Raw genomic sequence first — 23160 nt, forward strand, 5'->3', positions numbered from 1 at the left:
CTTTGTTATGCCATGGAAATGGTATTTGGCCAAAGTTGTTATGGTGTTAATGCCATTGCATGCTAAATATCAAGCTTGATAATGATTCATGTGATGGTAGATTGAGGGTTCTTAGATTTTCTTTTAGCATTTTTGAATGAGATACTAAGTTCTTTGTTTAACCATGACCAAATTGAAACGGTATGGTGTTGTGGTATTCGCCATGTTGTATCCATAAATATGATTCATGCATGTTGTATGGTGAGTAAGATTTAAGCTTTGGATATGTGTGTATATTTGGGTATAAGCCACTTGAGAATTGCCATTGCACCTACATGAATATATGTTTGCACATGATGAATTGGTATGACATGTATACTATTTTGAGGTGTCTATTTGCTTGTGATGTTGTTTGGTTATGAAATAAATGAGAGATGTGTATAGAACTACAATATGTAATCGTTAATTAGGAAAATGTATGCTGTTTTTTTTGTGTAGTATAAGGTGTAAAATTTGCCTCCACATAGACATGCATATTCGGCCAAAGGAAGTAGATTGGTGTGCATGTATTCGGTTAGAGGCAACCATATTGAAGCCTTATCTTGGCTTAGATTGTTGACCAAATGGGTAATAAGTGAGGATGGTTGCGAATATACAAATATACATATGCATGTGTAATTGAACTATAAATGTATAGCAAGATGATTAAACAAGTTTATTTATCTATTAAGCCCGAGAAGTTAAAGAAGGAGAAACAAGCAAGGGCAAAGCCAAGGACATCGAGTAGCCGGTCGAAACCGTTATACTCAACACAAGGTAAGTCCTTAAGCACTTGTTGTGAGAACTCCTTGGATAGATATTTTTGAGTGATTCTCCTATTTATTATTATGATTATATGTACAAATTGAATTTAGTAAGTTGCTTTACCATGATGAATTGACATAAGGCACAATGTGTGCAAAGACCATATGGCACTATGTGTGCGATTTACTATGGCACTATGTGTGCGATTTACTATGGCACTATGTGTGCGATTTACTATGGCACTATGTGTGCGATTTACTATGGCACTATGTGTGCGATTCATTATGGCACTATGTGTGCGATTCACTATGGCACTATGTGTGCGATTCACTATGGCACTATGTGTGCGATTCACTATGGCACTATGTATGCGATTTACTATGGCACTATGTGTGCGATTTACTATGGCACTATGTGTGCGATTTGCTATAGCACTATGTGTGCGATTTGCTATAGTCACATTCGGTTGTGGAAATAAATTGTGCATGAACGAGGTAAGTGATTGAGTTACTAACTAAATATCGAGATTGGGATTGTACGGTTGTACGCATAAAATTATCTAGTGCATTGTTGTTCCAACTTGAAGAAAGCAGATTCAAATCGATTGGGCTGACTTGTCGTTTGATTTGGTTGAAGGATTGGGCATGAGATCGAACCAAAAATCTTAGAAATTGCAGTATAGTTTGATATGGCTGGAAACATCTATTTTGTATTATTTGATTATTCACTTATGATTGTTATTGTTGATGGTAGAGTAGTGCTTACGACTTCTTGAGTTATGTACTCATTTGGTGTGCTTATTTGTTGTTTATTTAGGTTCTTGATCCATTTTGCGTGCTCGGGACTGTCATCGAAGTCATCACACCGTCTAGCGACTTTTGGTATCTTCTTCTTAGATGGTTTAAGAAAACATTTCGGCATGTATAGGCTATTATGTTTTGTTTGAGCTCGGTATGTAAAATATTGCCTAGCCATGCGAAAATGGCTTATGAATGTTTTGAGCATAATGTTATAATTATTTGGTATGTATATGCTCATTAAGAGGCATGGAAGTGTTTGGCAATGACCAGCCATTAGAATGGGTCATCATGCTTATATTTTGGACCATATATGAAAAAGGGTGGTTGAATCATAGAGACCATGTGTTAGAGAAAGTCTATCCTAGAATATGATGCTGGCAGCAACAGTGACGTGGATGTGAAAAATCACTAAAAATAGTAGGAATAGAATTAAATAGTGAATAAATTATGTAAATGAACCTTGATGAGTCTATTTTCATACGGAGGAAACGAAACGGTTATATGAGTTGTATGTTGAGAGATATTTGGGTTTTAGTGGAACGGGGTCAGAACGGCCTCTGGATTCCCTGCTCGGACTTTGAAAATTCATTATAAATTAACCAGAAATAATTAGGAGTCATACCATATATGTATGAATTCCTCTTTGAGTCTAGTTTCTATAGAAACAAACGGTACCAGTATTGAAGTCCTGCACAGGGAGTTATTTGAGTTGTAACGCGCGAAGGTCAGTGTAGTCGGCCCCTGTAACACGGGTGACTTTAACTAATAAACTGTACCAATTGGCCCAACCAAAATTCTAGAAAAAATCTGTAGACGGAAATGTGAGTCTAGTTCCAGAAAAAATTACAAAACTGATTTTCGAGTTCTAAAACTCAAGTTATGATTTTTGAAGCGACTAGTACACAGATTGGCAGCTTGTCTGGAACTTTTCAATAAGTGGTTTGAAGTCTGTTAACACCTCGTGTTCGACTCGTGACGGTCTCGGTTCGGGTGTTACAATTTTATTGGTATCGAGCCATGGTTTAGTCGGTTCTAGGACTACCATGGCACGTATGAGTCTAGCTATACATGCCTTAATGTTAATGTTTAAGCGTGTGATGACTTGACGGTTAAAATGTTTTTTGTTTTGATTAGTAAATGGATCCCGAAGTAGAGAGAACCTTGGCGGATGACGTCGAAAGTGTAGCGGCTGCTCCTGCACAAGGGACGCGCTGTTGAACCTCGGTCATCTGCGAATAATCAAGGTGAGGGGCTAAACAAGCCTTCTTTACCATGATGAATGAGTGGGTCGCATAATATGCCCGAACTAATCCGTTGTCCAACAAATCCGAATTTGAATAATCCACCCAAAGAGCCCGTAATGCCATCGCCATTCGACCCGTGAGGCTGAGTAAGCCACTGTAGATTTGATTAGGAAGCGCGGGCTGAAGAGTTCAGGCCGTAATTATCGATGATGCCGAAAGGTAGAAGTTCGCTTGACAACACCATTCGGTGTTTGATGTATCATGCACACCGATGAATGTCTAAAGTGTGCTATATCCTTGTTGCGGGACTCACCTACTATTGGTGGAGGACCTTGATTTCCATAGTTCCAAACGAACGAGTTACTTGGGATTTCTTTCAAACGGAGTTTGAAAGAAATATATTAGTCAACGGTTCATTGATCAAAAGCGTAAGGAATTCACGGAACTCAAGCAAGGCCGCATGTGAGATCTCGAATCTGAACATGAGTTCGTAAGACTCGATCGGTATGCCCGGAGTGTGTGGCTGATGAGGTTGCTATGTGCAAGAGGTTGAAGAAGGGTTGAATGAAGATCTAAGATTACTAGTGGGTATTTTGGAGATAAAAGAATTCGTAACACTAGTTGAACGAGCACGCAAGGCGGAGGAACTTGGAAAGGAGAAGAAGAAGGTGAATTTGAAGCTAGAGACTATCGCAAAAGATCGACGGGTAAAGCTCCGTTTGGTATTTGTAAAGAAGTTCGTGGAGGACACCAATAGATCGAGGACGATTGCGGGGATTTCCATTAGACCACGACCATTGACGGACTCCGAGCTACTTGGTAGCTAGTGTGGGCAATAACCGTCAAGAGAAATCTGAATGCCCCCAATGTGGGAGAAGACACATAGGTGAATGTTGGGGTAAGACTACCAATAAGGCTTGTTACGGATGCGGTTCAAGGACCACCTCATTAGAGATTGCACGGGCTCGATGAGAAGAATAGGATGCAAGGTGCGAGACCTAGTGGAATGACACTAGAGGTAGACCACCAAGAATTTCAGGAGGTAGGGGTGGTAGTCGAGAGGGCTACCGACACGACTGTTCGATCCGAGACTCGCGCTCTGCTAGAGCATATGCCATCCGCAAGACGAGAGGAGGCATCCTCCCCGACGTTATCACCGGTACTTTCACTCTTTTCGATACTAATGTGATTGCTTTGATTGACCCCGGTTCTACTCATTCTTATATATGCGAAACCTTAGCATCCGAAGAAGACTTTGCCTATTGAGTCTCTCGAGTTTGTAATTCGGTGTCAAACCCTTGGGCCATTACGTGCTTGTCAACAAAGTGTAAGAAAAGTCCCCTAGTGTTTGAGGTTTTTGTTTTTGGCGGACTTGATGCTTTTGCCGTTCGACGAATTTGACGTTATTCTTGGGTTGGATTGGTTGACCATGCACGATGCGGTTATAAATTGCAAAGGCAAGACTATCGATCCGAGGTGCGCTAATAACGAGATTGTTGGGTTGAGTCTACGGACTTAAAGGGTTGCCATTGTAATATCGCCGATGTTGGCCCGTAAATATGTAAGAAAAGGGTGCGAAGCGTACCTTGCGTATGTGCTCGATGACAAGGAGTCGGAAGGAAACCCGAATTTGTGCGATGGTTTGTGAATTCCGGATGTTTTCCACGAAGAATTGCGGGTTTACCACTGTTCGGAAATAGAATTTGGCATCGAATTGGTACCGGTACCACTCCAATTTCGATAGCTCCGTATCGTATGGCACCAATGTAATTAAAGGAGTTGAAAGCTCGGTTGCAAGAATTGGTGGATAGAGGTTTTGCTCGCTTGAGTTTTTCGCCTTGGGTGCGCGGTGTTGTTCGTGAAGAAGAAGGATGGAACCATGCGATTGTGCATCGACTATCGTCGACTTAACAAAGCGACGATAAAGAACAAATATCCGTTGCCACGTATTGATGACTTGTTCGATCAATTGAAGGAGCATCGGTGTTCTCGAAAATAGATTTGAGATCGGGCTACTATCAATTGCGAATCCGAGATTGGGCGTGCCCAAGGCGCCTTGAGCGAGATATGGTCACTATGAGTTCCTAGTGATGCCGTTTGGGCTCACTAATGCCCTCGCGGTATTTATGGATTTAATGAATCGAATCTTTAGACCATACTTGGATCGGTTCGTAGTTGTATTTATCGATGACATTACGGTCTATTCGAGAGATGAAACCGAGCATCTTTGAACACCGAGGCTAGTGTTGCAAATCTTACGAGATAAGCGATTATACGCAAAGTTCAAGAAATGTGAATTTTGGTTGAAAGAGGTTAGCTTTTTGGGGCACGTGGTGTCCGCATCGGTGTCGAGGTGGACCCGAACAAAATTCGCCATAGTTGATTGGAAACCACCAAGGAATATTCTTGAAGTTAGGAGCTTTTGGGGCTTGCGGTTATTACCGACGATTTGTAAAAGGTTTCTCGACAATAGCCACGCCAATGACAAAGCTACTCCAAAAGGATGTTAAGTTTGAATGGACGGAGAAATGTCGAAAAGTTTCGATCAACTGAAAGCTTATTTGATGAAGCCCCAATTCTAGTGCAACCCGAATCGGGCAAAGAGTTTGTCATTTATAGTGACGCATCCCTACTTGGGTTGGGTTGCGTATTGATGCAAGAAAGGCGAGTTGTGGCCTATGCGTCGAGGCAACTAAAGCCACATGAGAAAAATTATCCGACCCATGATCTCGAATTGGTCGCCATCGTATTCGCCTTTAAAGATATGGCGACATTACTTATTTGGTGAGAAGTGCCATGTGTATTCGGATCACAAAAGTCTCAAATATTTGATGACCCAAAGAGACTTGAACTGCGACAAAGGCGATGGCTCGAGTTGTTAAAGGATTATGAGCTCGTCATTGATTATCACCGGGAAGGGCTAATGTGGTTGCGGATGCCTTAAGCGGAAATCACTATTTGCTTTATGACGATGAATGTACACTTGTCTATTCTACCCGACAATGTGTTAGTAGCCGAATTGAAGGCCAAACCATTGTTGGCTCATCAAATTCGGGAAGCTCGAGAAAGTTGATGAGGAGTTGCTTGCAAAAGCAAATGAGTGTGTTCGAACAAGGAATCGAGTTTCAAATTGATGATGACGATTGTTTGAGGTTCGAAGTCGTCTGTGTTCCAAAGAATTGAACTTATTTCGATAATTCTAAATGAAGCCCATTGTAGTCGAATGTCAATCCACCCGGGTAGTACTAAAATGTACAATGACCAAACGCCAATTTTGGTGGCGGTATGAAACGAGACATTTCAATTTGTTTCAAGGTGTCGATATGTCAACAAGTGAAAGCGGAACATCAAGTGCCATCGGGATTACTTCACCGATCATGATACCCGAATGGAAATGGGATCGAGTCACAATGGACTTTGTATCCGGACCGCCATTGTCGGTGAGTAAGAAGGATGCGATTTGGGTCGTTGTCGATAGACTAACTAAGTCGGCTCACTTTATCCCGTCGCACGGATTTTTCAATGGACAAATTAGCGGAATTGTACGTTTCTCGATTGTGAGATTACACGGGTGCCTATTTCTATCGTGTCGGATAGAGACCCAAGATTTACGTCGCGATTTTGGAAGAAATTGCAAGATGCTTTGGGTACCAAGCTGCATTTTAGCACCGCTTTTCATCCCCAAACCGATGGTCAATCCGAACGGATAATTCAAATACTCGAGGATATGTTAAGATGTTGCATCCTTGAGTTTAGTGGTTCATGGGAACGGTATTTACCTTTGATTGAATTCGCCTACAACAATAGCTTTCAATCAAGCATTAAGATGGCGCCTTACGAGGCTTTATACGGTCGTAGATGCCGTACCCCATTATTCGGATGAACTTAGTGAAGGTAAATTCTTGAGGTTGATTTGGTTAAGGATGCCGAGCAAAAGTTCGAGTAATTCGTGAAAGTTTGAAAGTCGCCGGATCGCCAAAAGTCGTATGCGGATTTGAAAAGAAAAGATATTGAATATCGGGTTGGAGACAAGGTCTTTCTCAAAGTTTCACCTTGGAAGAAGGTGCTTAGATTTGGTCGTAAGGGCAAATTGAGTCCGAGGTTTATCGGGCCATATGAAGTATCCGAACGAGTTGGGCGATCGCATATCGATTAATTTTGCCCCGAGCTCGAAAGGATTCACAACGCTTTTCATGTCTCGATGCTTGACGATATAGGTCCGATCCATCGCACGTAATTGCCCCATCCGAGATTGAGATTCACCTAATTTGAGCTATGAAGAGGAACCGGTTCGCATTATGATGCGTGAAGTAAAAGAGTTACGCAATAAGAAAATCCCGTTAGTGAAGGTGTTATGGCATAAACACGAATTGAAGAAGCCACTTGGGAACTTGAGGACTCTATGAAAGAGCGATACCCGAGCCTATTTACAGTAAGATTTTTGGGACGAAAATTTCTTAAGTGGGGAGAGTTGTGACACCCAAAATAGACCCTAGCCGGAATGTGGTTTCGGGACCACAAAACCGAGGCATAACAATAATTTAAAATTTATTTCGATGCCTATAATATGTGAGTATTCATGTATGACATTTTTTGATGATTGATTTAGTGTTATAAAGGTGAATTTCACTAGAAAGGACTTGTGTGAGAAAATTTAGAATTTAGATAGGCAAATGTGGAAGTGGCCTATTGATGCACACTAGGAAATGTTGTCCTTGCATGTCAAATTCCCAAATTTGACTATAGTGGCGGCCATGGTGATGAATATGGGCAAAGAAAACATGTTTCAAACATGTTTTGCTAGTGGTGCATGTTAGAAATAATAAAATAAGAGTATGAAAAAAAGGAAAAAAAAAGTGTTCATCTTTCACCATTGCTCTTGGCGAATGTCCTAAGGAAAGAAAAGAAAAATTTTGCTCATCCATTTTTCACTTCTTGGCGAAAATACTAAGGAAAAAGGGGAGGATTTTTGCTTCATGCTTGGTTTGGAAGAGATCTAGAAGGAGATTTGGCTAAGTTTGCATCAAGATTAAGGTATGTATGAGGTTGTGTTAGGGGTTTCATGCATGTCTTGGTTGCTAACTTGATGTGCATGTTAACCATGGCTCAAATCTTTGTTATGCCATGGAAATGGTATTTGGCCAAAGTTGTTATGGTGTTAATGCCATTGCATGCTAAATATCAAGCTTGATAATGATTCATGTGATGGTAGATTGAGGGTTCTTAGATTTTCTTTTAGCATTTTGAATGAGATACTAAGTTCTTTGTTTAACCATGACCAAATTGAAACGGTATGGTGTTGTGGTATTCGCCATGTTGTATCCATAAATATGATTCATGCATGTTGTATGGTGAGTAAGATTTAAGCTTTGGATATGTGTGTATATTTGGGTATAAGCCACTTGAGAATTCGCCATTGCACCTACATGAATATATGTTTGCACATGATGAATTGGTATGACATGTATACTATTTTGAGGTGTCTATTTGCTTGTGATGTTGTTTCGGTTATGAAATAAATGAGAGATGTGTATAGAACTACAATATGTAATCGTTAATTAGGAAAATGTATGCTGTTTTTTTTTGTGTAGTATAAGGTGTAAAATTTGCCTCCACATAGACATGCATATTCGCCAAAGGAAGTAGATTGGTGTGCATGTATTCGGTTAGAGGCAACCATATTGAAGCCTTATCTTGGCTTAGATTGTTGACCAAATGGGTAATAAGTGAGGATGGTTGCGAATATACAAATATACATATGCATGTGTAATTGAACTATAAATGTATAGCAAGATGATTAAACAAGTTTATTTATCTATTAAGCCGAGAAGTTAAAGAAGGAGAAACAAGCAAGGGCAAAGCCAAGGACATCGAGTAGCCGGGTCGAAACCGTTATACTCAACACAAGGTAAGTCCTTAAGCACTTGTTGTGAGAACTCCTTGGATAGATATTTTTTGAGTGATTCTCCTATTTATTATTATGATTATATGTACAAATTGAATTTAGTAAGTTGCTTTACCATGATGAATTGACATAAGGCACAATGTGTGCAAAGACCATATGGCACTATGTGTGCGATTTACTATGGCACTATGTGTGCGATTTACTATGGCACTATGTGTGCGATTTACTATGGCACTATGTGTGCGATTTACTATGGCACTATGTGTGCGATTCATTATGGCACTATGTGTGCGATTCACTATGGCACTATGTGTGCGATTCACTATGGCACTATGTGTGCGATTCACTATGGCACTATGTGTGCGATTTACTATGGCACTATGTGTGCGATTTACTATGGCACTATGTGTGCGATTTGCTATAGCACTATGTGTGCGATTTGCTATAGTCACATTCGGTTGTGGAAATAAATTGTGCATGAACGAGGTAAGTGATTGAGTTACTAACTAAATATCGAGATTGGGATTGTACGGTGTACGCATAAAATTATCTAGTGCATTGTTGTTCCAACTTGAAGAAACGGATTCAAATCGATTGGGCTGACTTGTCGTTTGATTTGGTTGAAGGATTGGGCATGAGATCGAACCAAAAATCTTAGAAATTGCAGTATAGTTTGATATGGCTGGAAACATCTATTTTGTATTATTTGATTATTCACTTATGATTGTTATTGTTGATGGTAGAGTAGTGCTTACGACTTACTGAGTTATGTACTCATTTGGTGTGCTTATTTGTTGTTTATTTAGGTTCTTGATCCATTTTATGTGTTTCGGGACTGTCATCGAAGTCATCACACCGTCTAGCGACTTTTTGGTATCTTCTTCTTAGATGGTTTAAGAAAACATTTCGCATGTATAGGCTATTATGTTTTGTTTGAGCTCGGTATGTAAAATATTGCCTAGCCATGCGAAAATGGCTTATGAATGTTTTGAGCATAATGTTATAATTATTTGGTATGTATATGCTCATTAAGAGGCATGGAAGTGTTTGGCAATGACCAGCCATTAGAATGGGTCATCATGCTTATATTTTGGACCATATATGAAAAAGGGGTGGTTGAATCATAGAGACTATGTGTTAGAGAAAGTCTATCCTAGAATATGATGCTGGCAGCAACAGTGACGTGGATGTGAAAAATCACTAAAAATAGTAGGAATAGAATTAAATAGTGAATAAATTATGTAAATGAACCTTGATGAGTCTATTTTCATACGGAGGAAACGAAACGGTTATATGAGTTGTATGTTGAGAGATATTTGGGTTTTAGTGGAACGGGGTCAGAACGGCCTCTGGATTCCCTGCTCGGACTTTGAAAATTCATTATAAATTAACCAGAAATAATTAGGAGTCATACCATATATGTATGAATTCCTCTTTGAGTCTAGTTTCTATAGAAACAAACGGTACCAGTATTGAAGTCCTGCACAGGGAGTTATTTGAGTTGTAACGCGCGAAGGTCAGTGTAGTCGGCCCCTGTAACACGGGTGACTTTAACTAATAAACTGTACCAATTGGCCCAACCAAAATTCTAGAAAAAATCTGTAGACGGAAATGTGAGTCTAGTTCCAGAAAAAAATTACAAAACTGATTTTCGAGTTCTAAAACTCAAGTTATGATTTTTGAAGCGACTAGTACACAGATTGGCAGCTTGTCTGGAACTTTTCAATAAGTGGTTTGAAGTCTGTTAACACCTCGTGTTCGACTCCGGCGACGGTCTCGGTTCGGGGTGTTACAGTTACCCTCATAAGATATCCTTGTTCCTTTGAGTTAAATCCGTTCACTCAATACAATCCTATTTTATCTCATTGTCACCATTGTGTCTTCTTAATGATTAATATGATCACTGCTAACAAATGATTGTAATAAATTGATCGTTTAGGAACAAGCAACTCGTGGCCACATTCCATATTTATCAATCTACACAATGCCAATGAGAGGATATCATTAACTCTTTAATTGAGCTATGAATTCTACTGTTACTAGTAAAGCTATGCCATACACAAGTCATGTACCAAACATACCGGATATGGGCTCAATCATCTTTAGAGCATAAGCCTCCACTTATATCAAAGTACATGAGTTGCATACGCGTAGTCAGTAACTAACTTAGGATTTAGGTAAATCACACCATGAACATCACAAGTGAATTACTTCACAAACGGATTCAAAATTAATTCATCTTGGATCCAGTCCAATGTATCATTCTATTAATGAATACATCTCTGTCTCTACCCGCAAAGTCAACTGCTCTAATAGCCAAGACTAGCCATCTCCTCAATTGGAATTGTAAACGACATAATAATTTTTCTTAGTATTTAAATAAAATGTTCACTTTGATTCTTTTACAGGATTACAGACTCATTTAGATTATCTACTAAAGTAAGTTGTCTTTCTTGCAATGTAAACGTTCTTACAATGCCACTTATCTTCAGTTTTAACTTAGACAATCAATAAGCTAATATTTGCTTGTCACAATTTCACTATGCATGCAAAATATAAAAGACAAAAATACAAAAAACACAATAGTGAAATGTGAAATTAACTTTATTTATTTACTCATCATTCAAATAAATAGAAAACAATTACATGTTTACTACAATATGGGCACATTTCTCAATATTGGAACATATGCATTGTATTTTCTTACAGGAGGTTGCCTAAACTTAGTCAAAATCTTAAAACTTTTCTTTAAACCCTTTGCCTACAAGGTGTTTGATAAAATTCTCCAACTAATATTTTTAGTGCAAATAGTGTCTTCTCTAGTTAATTAGAGTGACTATCAAGAAACATCCTCGTTTTGGTCCTATGTCTTCAAATACGTTTAGCGGTAAAATCATTTCTTTCAATGATTGCTTTACAGATGACAATGACTTTTACCATTTTGACCATTATTTTTCAAAACGCAAAGTTAATGTTTCATGGCACTTGATTCTTATTTCTTAGCCAAAATTAATTTTCGATTTCTTGAAACTTTGGCCGAATGGCATTAGATTGACTTTTTTAGAATTCATTCACTAAGGTATGCTAATCTTGTTCAAGCATTTTATTTGAATGCTAGATTCGAACATGATTAAATGGGTGAGACCATGGTTGTCATTAACTATTTTATTATGAAAACTCTTATTCTTCTCATTTTGGAAGACTTTCGCAAATTTTTAAAACTTCCTTCCGGTGGTGAATCAAATGAGAAAGGCACTTACAATCCAACCTTAAAGGTTCGATGCTCGTACACATCCGAGCTCAATGTCCATGATCGTGCTTTGCACCTCACATGGATATCGCATCAAATTTCAAAACAGGTTGTTCTTGGATCTACCGATTATTAGTGGATTGATTGTTTTCATAGTAATAGGCGTCCTGATCTTGCTCTTATTTTGTTTAATGACATTACCAAGAACATTGGGAAGGAGCTCTCTAGCACTCTCACCTTGCCTTTTGGAATGTACTTATCTTACACTTTTACATGCCTAAACATCCTAACCAATGTCGATCCTTCCTTGTCCATTAAACTTCAAACTATTAGATTTGATGCTCTTCATTGTGCTAGATTTAAATTGGATCCTCTTATCGGCAATTGGATTAAAAGTGACCAACCCAATCCTTAATATGTTGATGATGAAGACGTTTAAAAATAGCATGACGATATTTCTCCTCAGAGCAAGCTCCTCTACCAGCTTCTTCATCCGCTCAACCATCTGCTCTGTCTCACTTTGACGACATGGCTGTTACCATCCTTAATGCTATTACTTCTTTGAGTGAGGAGTTTAGAGGATCCCGTACTCGAGTAGATGATGCACTCGATCAAGTTAATAATAATGTTAATAGTCTAAACTCTAGGATGTTTCAATTCCTTCTTCCTCCATCTCAAGAAGACTAGAGTGCATATATTTTTTTTTCTCTCATGCATTTTAATCATTTTCATTGCACATTTACCTATCTTTATGTTAGAACATTCATGCTTATTTTGGTATCTTGTTTGTAGATACTTAAAGGTTTAATTTTAGTTCTTTACTTTCACATTTTTCAATTCCTATTCTTGGACTAACAAAGTCTCTCTCTTAAGCTTTATTTGTTGATTTTTGATATAACAAAAAAGGGGAGAAAAGAAAAGAAAGGTAAATTTAATTGGAATTTGGTTGATTATTTTTATGACTAATCTTTTAATGCCAACACCTAAGTGACCAGTTTTTCTCTCTTAGGTCTTTATTTCAAATTAATAAAATCAAGTCATTGATTCAAATTGAACTTTAACAACAGGAGTAACAAATTCAAAAAACAAATTTACCAAAATGTTTTGCTATATAAAAAAAGGGAGAGATTGTTAAGCTAGCTTTATTTGATAAAAATTAGAACATTAAAAATTTCAGAATATACCTTAAACCCAAATTGCAACAAAATGTTAGTATACACAAAACCGTTTGTTTCTCACAAACTCAACTATGGCAAACCAAAACACAAACCTTAATTTACCTTTTTGAAGTTCGCACACCCAAAGAATTTTCTCCCTTTATTCTTTGGAGTATTTGCATTGCAAATTGGAGCCCTTAACCCGCAATGGCAATACAAAACCATTTTTGAGCACTTGATTTTCTGTTTGTAGAAGAAGACATGGTGGAGACGTAAAGGAGATGGAAAACGAAAGAGAGCACAAAACCTTATTTGCGTCGCGAGCGAAGGAGATAGGAAACGAAGAAAGGAAAGGAGAAAATGAAAGAGATGGTCAAAAAAGAAAAGAAAAAACAAATGGATGAACAAAAGAGAGAAAAATGAAAGACATAGCAGTGGAAAGGAAAGAGATAGAAGAGAAAAAAGTTGAAGAAGATAGTGAAGAAAAAAATTTAAAGGAATAATATTATTAAGTAATAATATTTAAAAGAATTTAGTTAAAAAAATAAACACGAGTCAAAAGGGTCTTGGGAGTGTGACATGTGACGACGCGCGAGTGGTCAACGCTACCGCGTTAGCAAAATCTTAATGTTGTTATGCTCAGGTATTAAACTAATGGATGGAAAATAAATTCGGGTACCAAATTAGGACAAAAAAATTCATAAATACCAATTTGAGATAAATGAACAAATTCAGTACTAATTTTATATTTAATCCTTTAATAAAAATAAAATAAAATTTGTTTATGATTTTTAAAATCCCAGGGTAGCTGATATAAAATCTAGTTTTATAATTTTAAAAGTATCAGAATCAAAATGCACTCCATTTTATAATAATTTTATCGAACTTTTAAGTGTAAAATTTTTTTAATTGTGAAAGTGTAAATAAAATGGAAATTCTGAAAAGAATGTAAATCTTAAATGAACAGACATAAAAGATAAAAAGTACAACGTTTAAAGCTTCAATGTTTAATAATTTTTCCTGTAAAAAACCTACCCTCAAAGATATTTAATTTTGCCCGCTCAAACACTCCTCAATTTCCCAAATTCAAAATCCAGTTCATCAAATCAATTTCTTGTTACCCAATTTTTCATTATTACCTTTCTATTTTCTGTCAATTTCCAGATCTACTTGAAAAACAAAGTCACTGTTAAAGAACTTGAAAAACTTTTTCATATTCTCACAACCAAATAGGAAACTAAGAAAAACCCAAAGCTTTAAATCCAATCAATTCAAACAATATTCTCTGTTTCCAAATGGCATCCTCTGATTCAAACCCTCCTCTTCCACTCGGTTCTGCTCCTTCACCTCCCGTACTTCCTTTTTCGCCTTCTCATTTTCTTTTAATTTTTTGTTTTTGGTTTTTCAAGTTACAGTTGAAGATTCTTTTTTACAGGTTTGGATTTGGTTAGAAATATTAATAAATCCTTTTACCCATTTTACAGAAAAAGGAGAATATCACTCCAGTGGGTTCAAAAATTGCAGTAAGTCTTGGGGTTTTTTCCCCCTGTATTTAAATTATTAATTACTTTTTTTTTCTGTTATGAAAAACTTATTTGATTTGATTCATTTCGTATCTAGTTTTTAACTTTGTTTGGGGCTTTAGGAATTGAATGAATCAAGGACTGAGCTACTGAATAGAATTCAAGGGTTGAAACAGGTAATTCTGGGAAATGTTTTTTTTTCTTTTACATTTCCCCTTTATTTTGGGTTATATATATTCCAATTCTGAGTTGAAAAAGCTGTTAATGGTTTCCCCTATTAGGATCTGAAAAATTGGAGGTCAAAGCTGGACACCCAAGTTAAAATTTATCGAGATGTAAGTTCAGTATGTCTTGCTTTTTTATATAAAATATTTCAGCCTTTCTGTTTGTTCATGCTGAGATTGTCTGTTTCATGGCATGCTACTACTTAATTATTTAACTGTTGAAATTGTTGCTGAATCTTTTACTATGAAATGAAAGTTCATGTTAAGACAATGTATACATGGATGTTTGTTTCCCGAGAATATACTTATATCATATATGTCTTTGCTGCTCATTGAAGTTTTGGATAGAGTTGCAAAAATGTTAGCAATGAGCTAACTGTAGTGACATTTAGAGGCTTCAGGATATAATGACTGGATGTCTGTTTAGGGGGGATCGGCTCCTCCTGGAGAAGTCTTCGAAGTGTCGTCTTCGGGAACGTTAACCCGGTCCCTCAACAATGGAAGGTATTGTCCCTCGGAGGGTTTTGTCCCCCTCCGTGGAGAGCCGTTTACGGGTTACGGAGGGGGGTGCCTCAACCGTACGTGAACGTACGGCCACCCACCAAAGGCAACGTGAGCGTCTTGCCATTGGTTGGATTCAAACCCCTGACCTATGGAATATAGGTCACTTATAGGGGTATATGGTACCACCTCTTGGTGGGTGGTCGTATGTTCATGTATGGTCAAGGCACCCCCCTCCTTGAACCGTACGCAGCTCTCCATGAAGGGGGGCAAAACAACATATTTTAGAAAATGAGCATATACCCATTTAGGATTCATTTCTGTAGCCAACACGTTCTCAAGTCTGAGTAGCATAGATTGAGGCCAAGGATCTAAAGATTTGTGTTATTATTTGAAATCATTGATGGAAGAGCTGATTTTGGACTAAGAATACTTGTTAAAGCAATAAAGAGTTTTGATTGGAGTTTCAGGTAGATATCTTAATAAAATCTTTTAATGTCCTTATTTCTTAGGCTAATTTGCATGGAATCTCTTTCAGGAGCTTACTGAACTGAAGAAAACACTTAATGTGGAAGTCGAGCAACTCCGTTCAGTAAGTTCTCCCTTTAAAAATAAAAGAAGATTTTCATTCTGAAACGAGGAGATTTTACGATAACTAAAATGTTTCATTCTTGAAATAAGGAATTTCAAGAACTGAGGAACACTCTCCATCAGCAACAAGAAGATGTTACTGCTGGTTTAAGAAATTTGGGGGTATGTATAATTTAGAATTTTTGTTTGCATTCCTCATCCTTATCTTAGCTTTGGACTTCTCATTTTCCTTCAAGTACCCAAATCTGACGCTTATGCCACGCACATATTCGGACATGGGCTATGAGGATATAGTCCTAGAATCCTCCAAAACATAGGGTAAAAGTATTGTGGAGGCCCCTTTACTAGGAGTCAGATTTCATTTTACTCTCTTTACTAAAAAATGGATAAATTAGCCATTGTACATTAGATCAAAGAGCAAATTTATCATTTTTGTTAAAAGTTTCGTCCATTTATACTGTTAAAAATTGGCGTGTATGATAGAATAACCAGACAGTAACTTGTGGCATGCTATGTATTCCTTATATTAACGTACAATGACCAGTTTTTAACAATAGAAATGGATAAAATTTTTAACATAAGGATTAGCTTGCTCTTTGATCTAACATAAAGGGATTAATTTGCCCATTTTTTAGTAGAGAGGGCAAAATGCAATCCGACCTCTAGTACAAGGGCCTCCATGGTATTTTTACCAAAACATAGAGAAAATTGAACATTAACCATGTTAGACACACACTCGTATCCAACATACTCTAGTCTGAGTAACATAGGCTTATTCTACTTGGTTTTTAACATCATCTATGCTTTTAGAAACTGGAATTTGCTCCTAGGTTGAATCATTTTGAACTTTTGCAGCTGCAAGATGTATCAGAGGGTGCAAAAGAGGCTGAAAATCCTAAGGTTAAACTTGAAGGAAAGGATGAGGAAACACATACTTCATCCATAAAGGAAAATGGAAATGAAGTAAACATATAGATGGGCTTTTATGATGGAATGTGCATTCTTGTACTTATTATTGTTCATGCTGCTTGTTATGAACTACTGTCATGTATCTTAGGCAAATTTCTAGTCTACCTTGCTGTCTACCAGAGGAAAGAGCTTTCATCTTAATCCATTGATATGGTATTGGCATTTACTATGGTCATGGTGAGACCAAAATGATATCAATATTGTCTTCTAGTTTTAGATTGGGTGTTAATAAGTTTTCCTTTATTAAAGCATATGCTTTACTACACAATTTCCTCAAAAGTACCATATGGTACTAGTTTTCTTTTTCTTATCAAGGTTTAAGAAACTATATTAGAGGCCAAACCAATTACCGATTTGACTAATTGAATTAGTTGGACCAGTTGGTTTGAATTAAAATGATCTTAAATGTTAAATAATGGTAATAACAACATGCCATGCACTTCGGTTTAATTACAATGTCTTTCTTAAAATTTTAAGAGGTTATGGGTGCACATCTTACTAACTAGAAACAAAAAAAAAAGAAAAGAAAAGAAAAGAAAGACGTTGGAATTGAATTGGATAGGAAATTGATCCTTGAATTGAAAATTGATCGATATATCAGTTTGAATAAACAAGTGAGTCAATGAAAAAATATGTTGCTTTGTGTCATAGCTTGGTGACGATGGTTGTTATACTCTAACAATGACATGTGATAGAGCGAGGAATGGCTTAGTAGGAACTTAAATAGGTATCCACAGTTGCCCCCCATCAAATGCTTTTCATCGCAACCCTCTCGTTAAAGCATGCAAAACCAACCACCCACAAACATCACCTAAGCCAATTGGGAGGCTATTTGCTTTTAGTCTTTAGGGGAGACTACTGAGGGATCACTAAGGTATAATAATCTCGTAATAGAATGCCAAAGTAGGACCCTACAATATTATATTTGGTGACAACTAATATGTAACAGACCTACCACCTAATTGATCACACGAGTAGCCTATCATCCGTATTGTCGATAATGTGGTACTACTAGACAAAGGGGACCTCCCCTATATATACCCAACACATGAGGCAATAAGGGATCCTTCTTCTTCCAAGTATTTTAACTTTTGACTTGGCATCCTCCAACCTTTTACTCCTTTCAGCTCTATCTTCCTTTCCATATCTCTTAACCTTCCTTTCTATATCTCTTAACCTTGGCTCTTAGTCTGTCACAGGTGAGCTACCTTCCTTACAACCACCACTTCCTCTTCCTTATTGATCCTTTGTATCAATAAATTTCTTTAAGTTTAATAATGTATGAATGTTTGAAAAGTCATAACGTAATTGGATTTGGGTGTAATTATCCATGTAATTCTTCCAATTCTCACCTTCCCCTAAGAGTAGAAAAGTGTAATTAATATGGACTAATTACATTTAATTCGGTGAGACCCACAAATTACAATGATTACCCAAATATGTTACCCCTATTTAATTACAAACAATTACACTGAAATCTAATTATTAAGTGGTTTTCCAAATACTACCTAATGAGTTTATAAACACCATAAAATAACTTTCTAAAGGCACCCTAAATGAAGTTGCCAAGTTTTCGATAGCTATCAAAATACAACTCCTTCAAATAACATCTATACTAACACTACTGGCCTCGTTGCGCCACCATATGCCTCACCAGCCGTCCGACAAGAAAAAAAACTGAACCAAAAGCCACTGTCCTGCCAACACCACCTCTAACGAACCAACAACCCAAAAGCCACGATCCCTGCATACCACCACAGAAAAGAGAACAAAAGAATGTTCTACTGCTCAAATAGCATATTGAATCAACATTTTGGACTATGGAATCAATCAGAGCGGCCAATTGTTGAAGTAACCATAGAGTAGAAATGAAATAGAAATAGAGTAACCATAGAGTAGAAATGGAATAGAAATAGAGAACAAATTGCCATTCAAAGAAGCTTGTAAGAATTGAGTTATTCACATTCAGAAGATGATGGGAGCATCAACAAGCAAGTAATTTACAAAAGAACTGTGTCTAGTAGTTAGCAGATCTTCTGATTATTCATAAGCAATAACTTAGAAGAGGATACTTTAGAACTAGTTCTGAAATGTTAAAAGAAAAATGAAAAGACTCACCTACTTATTCACATCAAACACTCTAATGCATGACTCCAAGTAATACAAAATTTTGTCCCCAACAGAAAATTTATCTGAATTCAAGCTATGTACAATTGAAAATTATAACAAGCTGCAATGCTTTGACATAAAATTCATACACAAGTTGATGCCTTAGAAGTGCGATGATTCGTTCCGAGAATAATCACCATAACAGTAACATCATCATGGTATTTCCTCCTCCTACCAGCTGGAATATTCATCAATTCTTCCTTACTGAAACCTATGATGGTAAAATCCATATCTTCAGAAACTTTGGTGTAATAATAAAACAACTATACTGCCATAGTTACAAACAATGCATTTTGGTTTCATTGTATGGTCTTTTATATGAAACTCATGTTGACAACCATAAGACACATGCGGTGAAAGAAAATTTTGGTCATTGTTCAAATGAAACTAGAAAAAAAGTTTAAATCAGTTATAACCGACAGATATAATTATATATAATTTACCTGCAGAATGCGCTGCTTTTATTACAAGCTGCTCCAAGAGAAATTTTGCAGGATCTCCGTAAGGGTTGCTTGAGATATAATAAAGAACAAGCTTTACGGCCTCATCATTGCTGAAGAAGTCGAATAAACCATCACTACCAATTATAACAAAGTGATCAGATCTTGATATTGTGTGCACATTCAGTGATGGTTCGGTTGAGATATATGGGGGGCTAATGAGGTTATGAACTCGAATAATTCCCATCACTGCATCATTCATTTTTTTCTGCAAGGAATAACAAAAATGATATGCTAATTACGGAAAAGACTGGATCAACAACAATAAGTTGGGCATATAGCAGTTGCCATTGAGCTCACTCATGCTTAAACCACAATATAAACGAGGCAGGTTATGCTCATTTGTTGATACATTAGATGTTATTAAGTCTTGAAGATATAGTTTCGGTGACAGGATGAAGCAAAAGTGGTTTTTCTTCAGATTTTAAATTTATAGATAAAGGCATAAAAGTTGCCATTTCTGGGGCTGAGTAATACTTTGCGACTATGGTGCAGTGAGTCTTCTCAATAGGGAAAATTTAGATAACAAAAAATACAAGAAAATTGCAATGTGAAATTCGAGTACCTACCTTTTTCAAGTAACCTACTCCAAATGCACGAGTGACCTTCAATTTTCCTTTCACTTTTCCACCTACTACGGGCATAGAGTCATCAGGATGCTCATGCAAGAGTCTAGTTCTTTCAACTTCATTATCAACAGTGTGACTATCGGTAAGCTGAATAGCTTTCAACTTTTCAGTCTGACCCATGTCATTGGCATTATCATATGTTGCCAATACAGCTCGACTATCACCTAAATTGAGAGTATACATATCATTTCCATGCAGGAAAACAACCAAAACACAAGATCCTATTGAAACTAAATCAGGGCGGTCCTCCATTTCCTGTTCTACCATGTACAAGAAATCATTCTCGGCTTGACTTAGAGCACGTTGGAGGCTATCAAGCACCCCATGCCTAAATGAATCAGACAACACTTCCACTTTACGATCCGCAGTTTTTTTCATCAAGCTTTCAGCACTTGCATAATTCTTGCCGTCAATCCTAGAAGTGGGTTTTGCCTTATTACCAACCAAACCATCATCATGAAAATATTCAAAACATCCATTTGCAGTGGGGACGTTCTGCTTCGATTCCCTGTCTAGTAAAGTAAAGTAAAATATTATCGTTTCATATAATGTGCCAGCAAGAAAATCAGCAGCATCCCTTCCATTAAAACCATCATAGATTGCACAAAAGAGCCACCCGTTCTCTTCAGAACAGACAGCTTGAACCCTGTCTTCACCAGCTGCTCCACCCGCCATTTGTACTTCCATAGCATTAAGGAAACTGTCAGTTCTAGAAGGAGCACTCATCGGTTTCAGTAAAAATGAGTCAGTTTCAGGTGAATCAAGTGGACTTGGTGAACTGCAACTTAAGTTTGAGATACTGCTTTGCAGCGAAGATGATAATATATCCAACCTTGGAAGAGATGGGGAAGAGGGAACCCTCCGAAATGATTTAGGGGAATCCAAACTAGGAAGAATCTCACCTCCGATCACACCATTACATATATTCGTGTTGGCCAATGTTGCATTGGCACTTAAGGCAGCACCGGACAAGCAAGAAAAACTGCCGGTCCTTGGCATTTCACTTCCTGACCAGATTTCATGCCCATTAGCCGCGCTACAAGGAATACCTCTGGGGCTGTTGCACTGATAGCCAAAACTAACCTTAATTTCTCTTTCAGAATTAATAAAATTTTCTCCTTGCATTATAGGCTGAAAGAGAGCATACGATTCTATTAGCACGATAAGGGCTGGAAATTAATACAAAATTCTGTAATTTCATGATATAAATAACCAAGTAGATGCGCAATATTACATCTCTAACAGTTCAATCCAACATTTTATATGATCAAATCTGATGTAATTCTCAAAAGATAAGAATCAGAAATTAAGTCACCAAAGGGAACACAAAACTTCCATTACAAGAATTAATCATTCCTCTTGTTGCTAATAAACTAGCCTATTATAAATTCTTCTCGTGATAAACAGGACATTACGAATCCTTAAACCACAATACAACGAACTGGATCTGAATCATGACCATAGCATTAAAACCCAATTTCATAAAAGACTAAAGATTATCAAATGCTAATATTAGCTGTTAAACATATAAAAATGCACAATTTTTTGTACTATTCAACACTAAAACAACAAAAAACAGTAACAAGAGTAATAAAAAAAAAGACTACTTAAATCGAAACAACAAGGGATTCCATTATCAAGAAGTCTATCCACAGCAACTCAAACTAGAGTATGAACAATGAACTCTAATCTTAACTAGTTCACTAAAGACAACAAAACAAGATATTAAATCATTGAATTAAACAAAAGGGTAAAAAACAACATGGTATTGAAATGATGATAAAAAACTAAGGTATAGGTACAAAAAAAAAGAAAAGAAAAGAGGAAAGAGATCAAAAAAAGAAAAACCCACCACTGTGCTTGGATCAACAAGGTAAAAGGAAGGCAGAAAAGAAGGTTAAGTAAGGAGTTAGATTGGAATGCAGGGGCGAAAGAAAGTGAAGTTTGGGGGAAGCAAAGAGGCAAGAGATTTGGGTATAGGAGAAGGAGAAAAGAGGAGAACAGAGAGAGATTTAGTGGAGACTGAATCTGAAAGAAGGAGGAGCGTGCAATGCGTTGGTTCAATGGAAAATTGGATGGTTGGGAAAGAAGGGGTTTTGTCTTTCTTTCTTTCTGCTATATTTGGAGGAATTCTTGTTTTTATATATACATTTTCCTTATTTTCCTTTTATCTTTTTTCGTTTTTGGGACTTTTTGTTTGGCTCTGATTTTGTCAGATTCTCTATTACCGGTAGTGCCGTTTTTCAAACTCTTCCCTTTTCAACTCTCTCTCTCTCTCTATATATATATCTCTTTTCTTTTCAAATTAGTAATTTTCAAAATTATTTTAAAACTAATTTTAAACCTTTGTAATGCTAAACTATTAAAAAATTTTATTTAAAATTTATATTTTGGGTTAAATTGTTTAAATTTGGTGAGTTTTTTACATTAGAGATTGATTTTTTTTGTCTAAATTAAATTTTGAAGTTAGCAATTGTTACTAAATTAAGACTTGAACTAAACAAATGTTTCTACTAGGCCTTGAACTTTTTTTTTTGTCCAAGTTAATCAGTGAACTTACATTAGAGCCTAAACTTAGCAATTGTTTCAACATTAGAGCCTAAACTCTAAGGTTTTCAAATACTAGCTTGGACAAAAAAAAGTTCAAACCCTGATATAAAAATAATTGTCAAGTTCAAAGCCTAACTTAAATAAAAAAATGTTCAACCTTCAAGGTGAGAACATTGTCAAATTCAGAACTTAACTTGGATAAAAAAGAGTTTAGACTCCAATATTGAAAAAGTTGCTAAAGTTCAAACTCCCCAAAAGTAATTTAACTCTTTATATTTCAATGTCAACCGTTAAAAATTATAAAAATTATATTTATTTTTAAAATTAATTGCACAAGACATCCCCAAACTATGACTCTCATTCTA

At 36.8% G+C, this 23160-nt stretch overlaps 2 protein-coding genes across 4 annotated transcripts; one reads left to right on the forward strand and one right to left on the reverse strand.

Moving 5' to 3' along the window:
* The first annotated feature begins 14129 nt into the window (after positions 1-14129).
* LOC108488402 (uncharacterized) lies at positions 14130-17215 on the forward strand. The gene is made up of 7 exons (XM_017792682.2): positions 14130-14491; positions 14624-14662; positions 14785-14838; positions 14944-14997; positions 15926-15979; positions 16069-16140; positions 16834-17215. The coding sequence occupies exons 1-7, from the start codon at positions 14435-14437 to the stop codon at positions 16951-16953; spliced, it is 450 nt and encodes a 149-aa protein (XP_017648171.1). The 5' UTR covers positions 14130-14434; the 3' UTR covers positions 16954-17215.
* A 1085-nt stretch (positions 17216-18300) lies between these two features.
* On the reverse strand, positions 18301-22468 carry LOC108489768 (probable protein phosphatase 2C 40). Of its 3 annotated transcripts, none has more exons than XM_053020041.1 (5): positions 22098-22458; positions 20186-21376; positions 19560-19824; positions 19254-19327; positions 18301-18691 (listed from the first exon to the last, which is right to left on the reverse strand). In XM_053020041.1, exons 2-5 carry the CDS (start codon positions 21368-21370, stop codon positions 18569-18571), a joined length of 1647 nt encoding a protein of 548 aa, XP_052876001.1. In that variant the 5' UTR covers positions 21371-21376; positions 22098-22458; the 3' UTR covers positions 18301-18568. The 3 variants fall into 3 exon arrangements, with proteins under 3 accessions (XP_052876001.1, XP_017650002.1, XP_052876002.1); XM_017794513.2 differs by having other exon boundaries at positions 19206-19327; positions 22098-22445; XM_053020042.1 differs by lacking the exon at positions 19254-19327 and having other exon boundaries at positions 22098-22468.
* Positions 22469-23160: the final 692 nt, after the last annotated feature.

Source organism: Gossypium arboreum, chromosome 10, assembly GCF_025698485.1.
Source record: "Gossypium arboreum isolate Shixiya-1 chromosome 10, ASM2569848v2, whole genome shotgun sequence".
Taxonomy (NCBI): Eukaryota; Viridiplantae; Streptophyta; class Magnoliopsida; order Malvales; family Malvaceae; genus Gossypium; species Gossypium arboreum.

Coding starts and splice junctions, on each gene's coding strand:
- LOC108488402 (XM_017792682.2), top strand. CDS start 14,435: ATGGCATCCTCTGATTCAAACCCTCCTCTTCCACTCGGTTCTGCTCCT. Junction 14,839..14,943: donor GAATTCAAGGGTTGAAACAG/GTAATTCTGGGA, acceptor TTCCCCTATTAG/GATCTGAAAAATTGGAGGTC. Junction 16,141..16,833: donor CTGGTTTAAGAAATTTGGGG/GTATGTATAATT, acceptor GAACTTTTGCAG/CTGCAAGATGTATCAGAGGG.
- LOC108489768 (XM_017794513.2), bottom strand. CDS start 21,370: ATGCAAGGAGAAAATTTTATTAATTCTGAAAGAGAAATTAAGGTTAGT. Junction 19,825..20,185: donor GAGTAGGTTACTTGAAAAAG/GTAGGTACTCGA, acceptor TATTCCTTGCAG/AAAAAAATGAATGATGCAGT. Junction 18,692..19,205: donor CTTCTAAGGCATCAACTTGT/GTATGAATTTTA, acceptor GGTGGTATGCAG/GGATCGTGGCTTTTGGGTTG.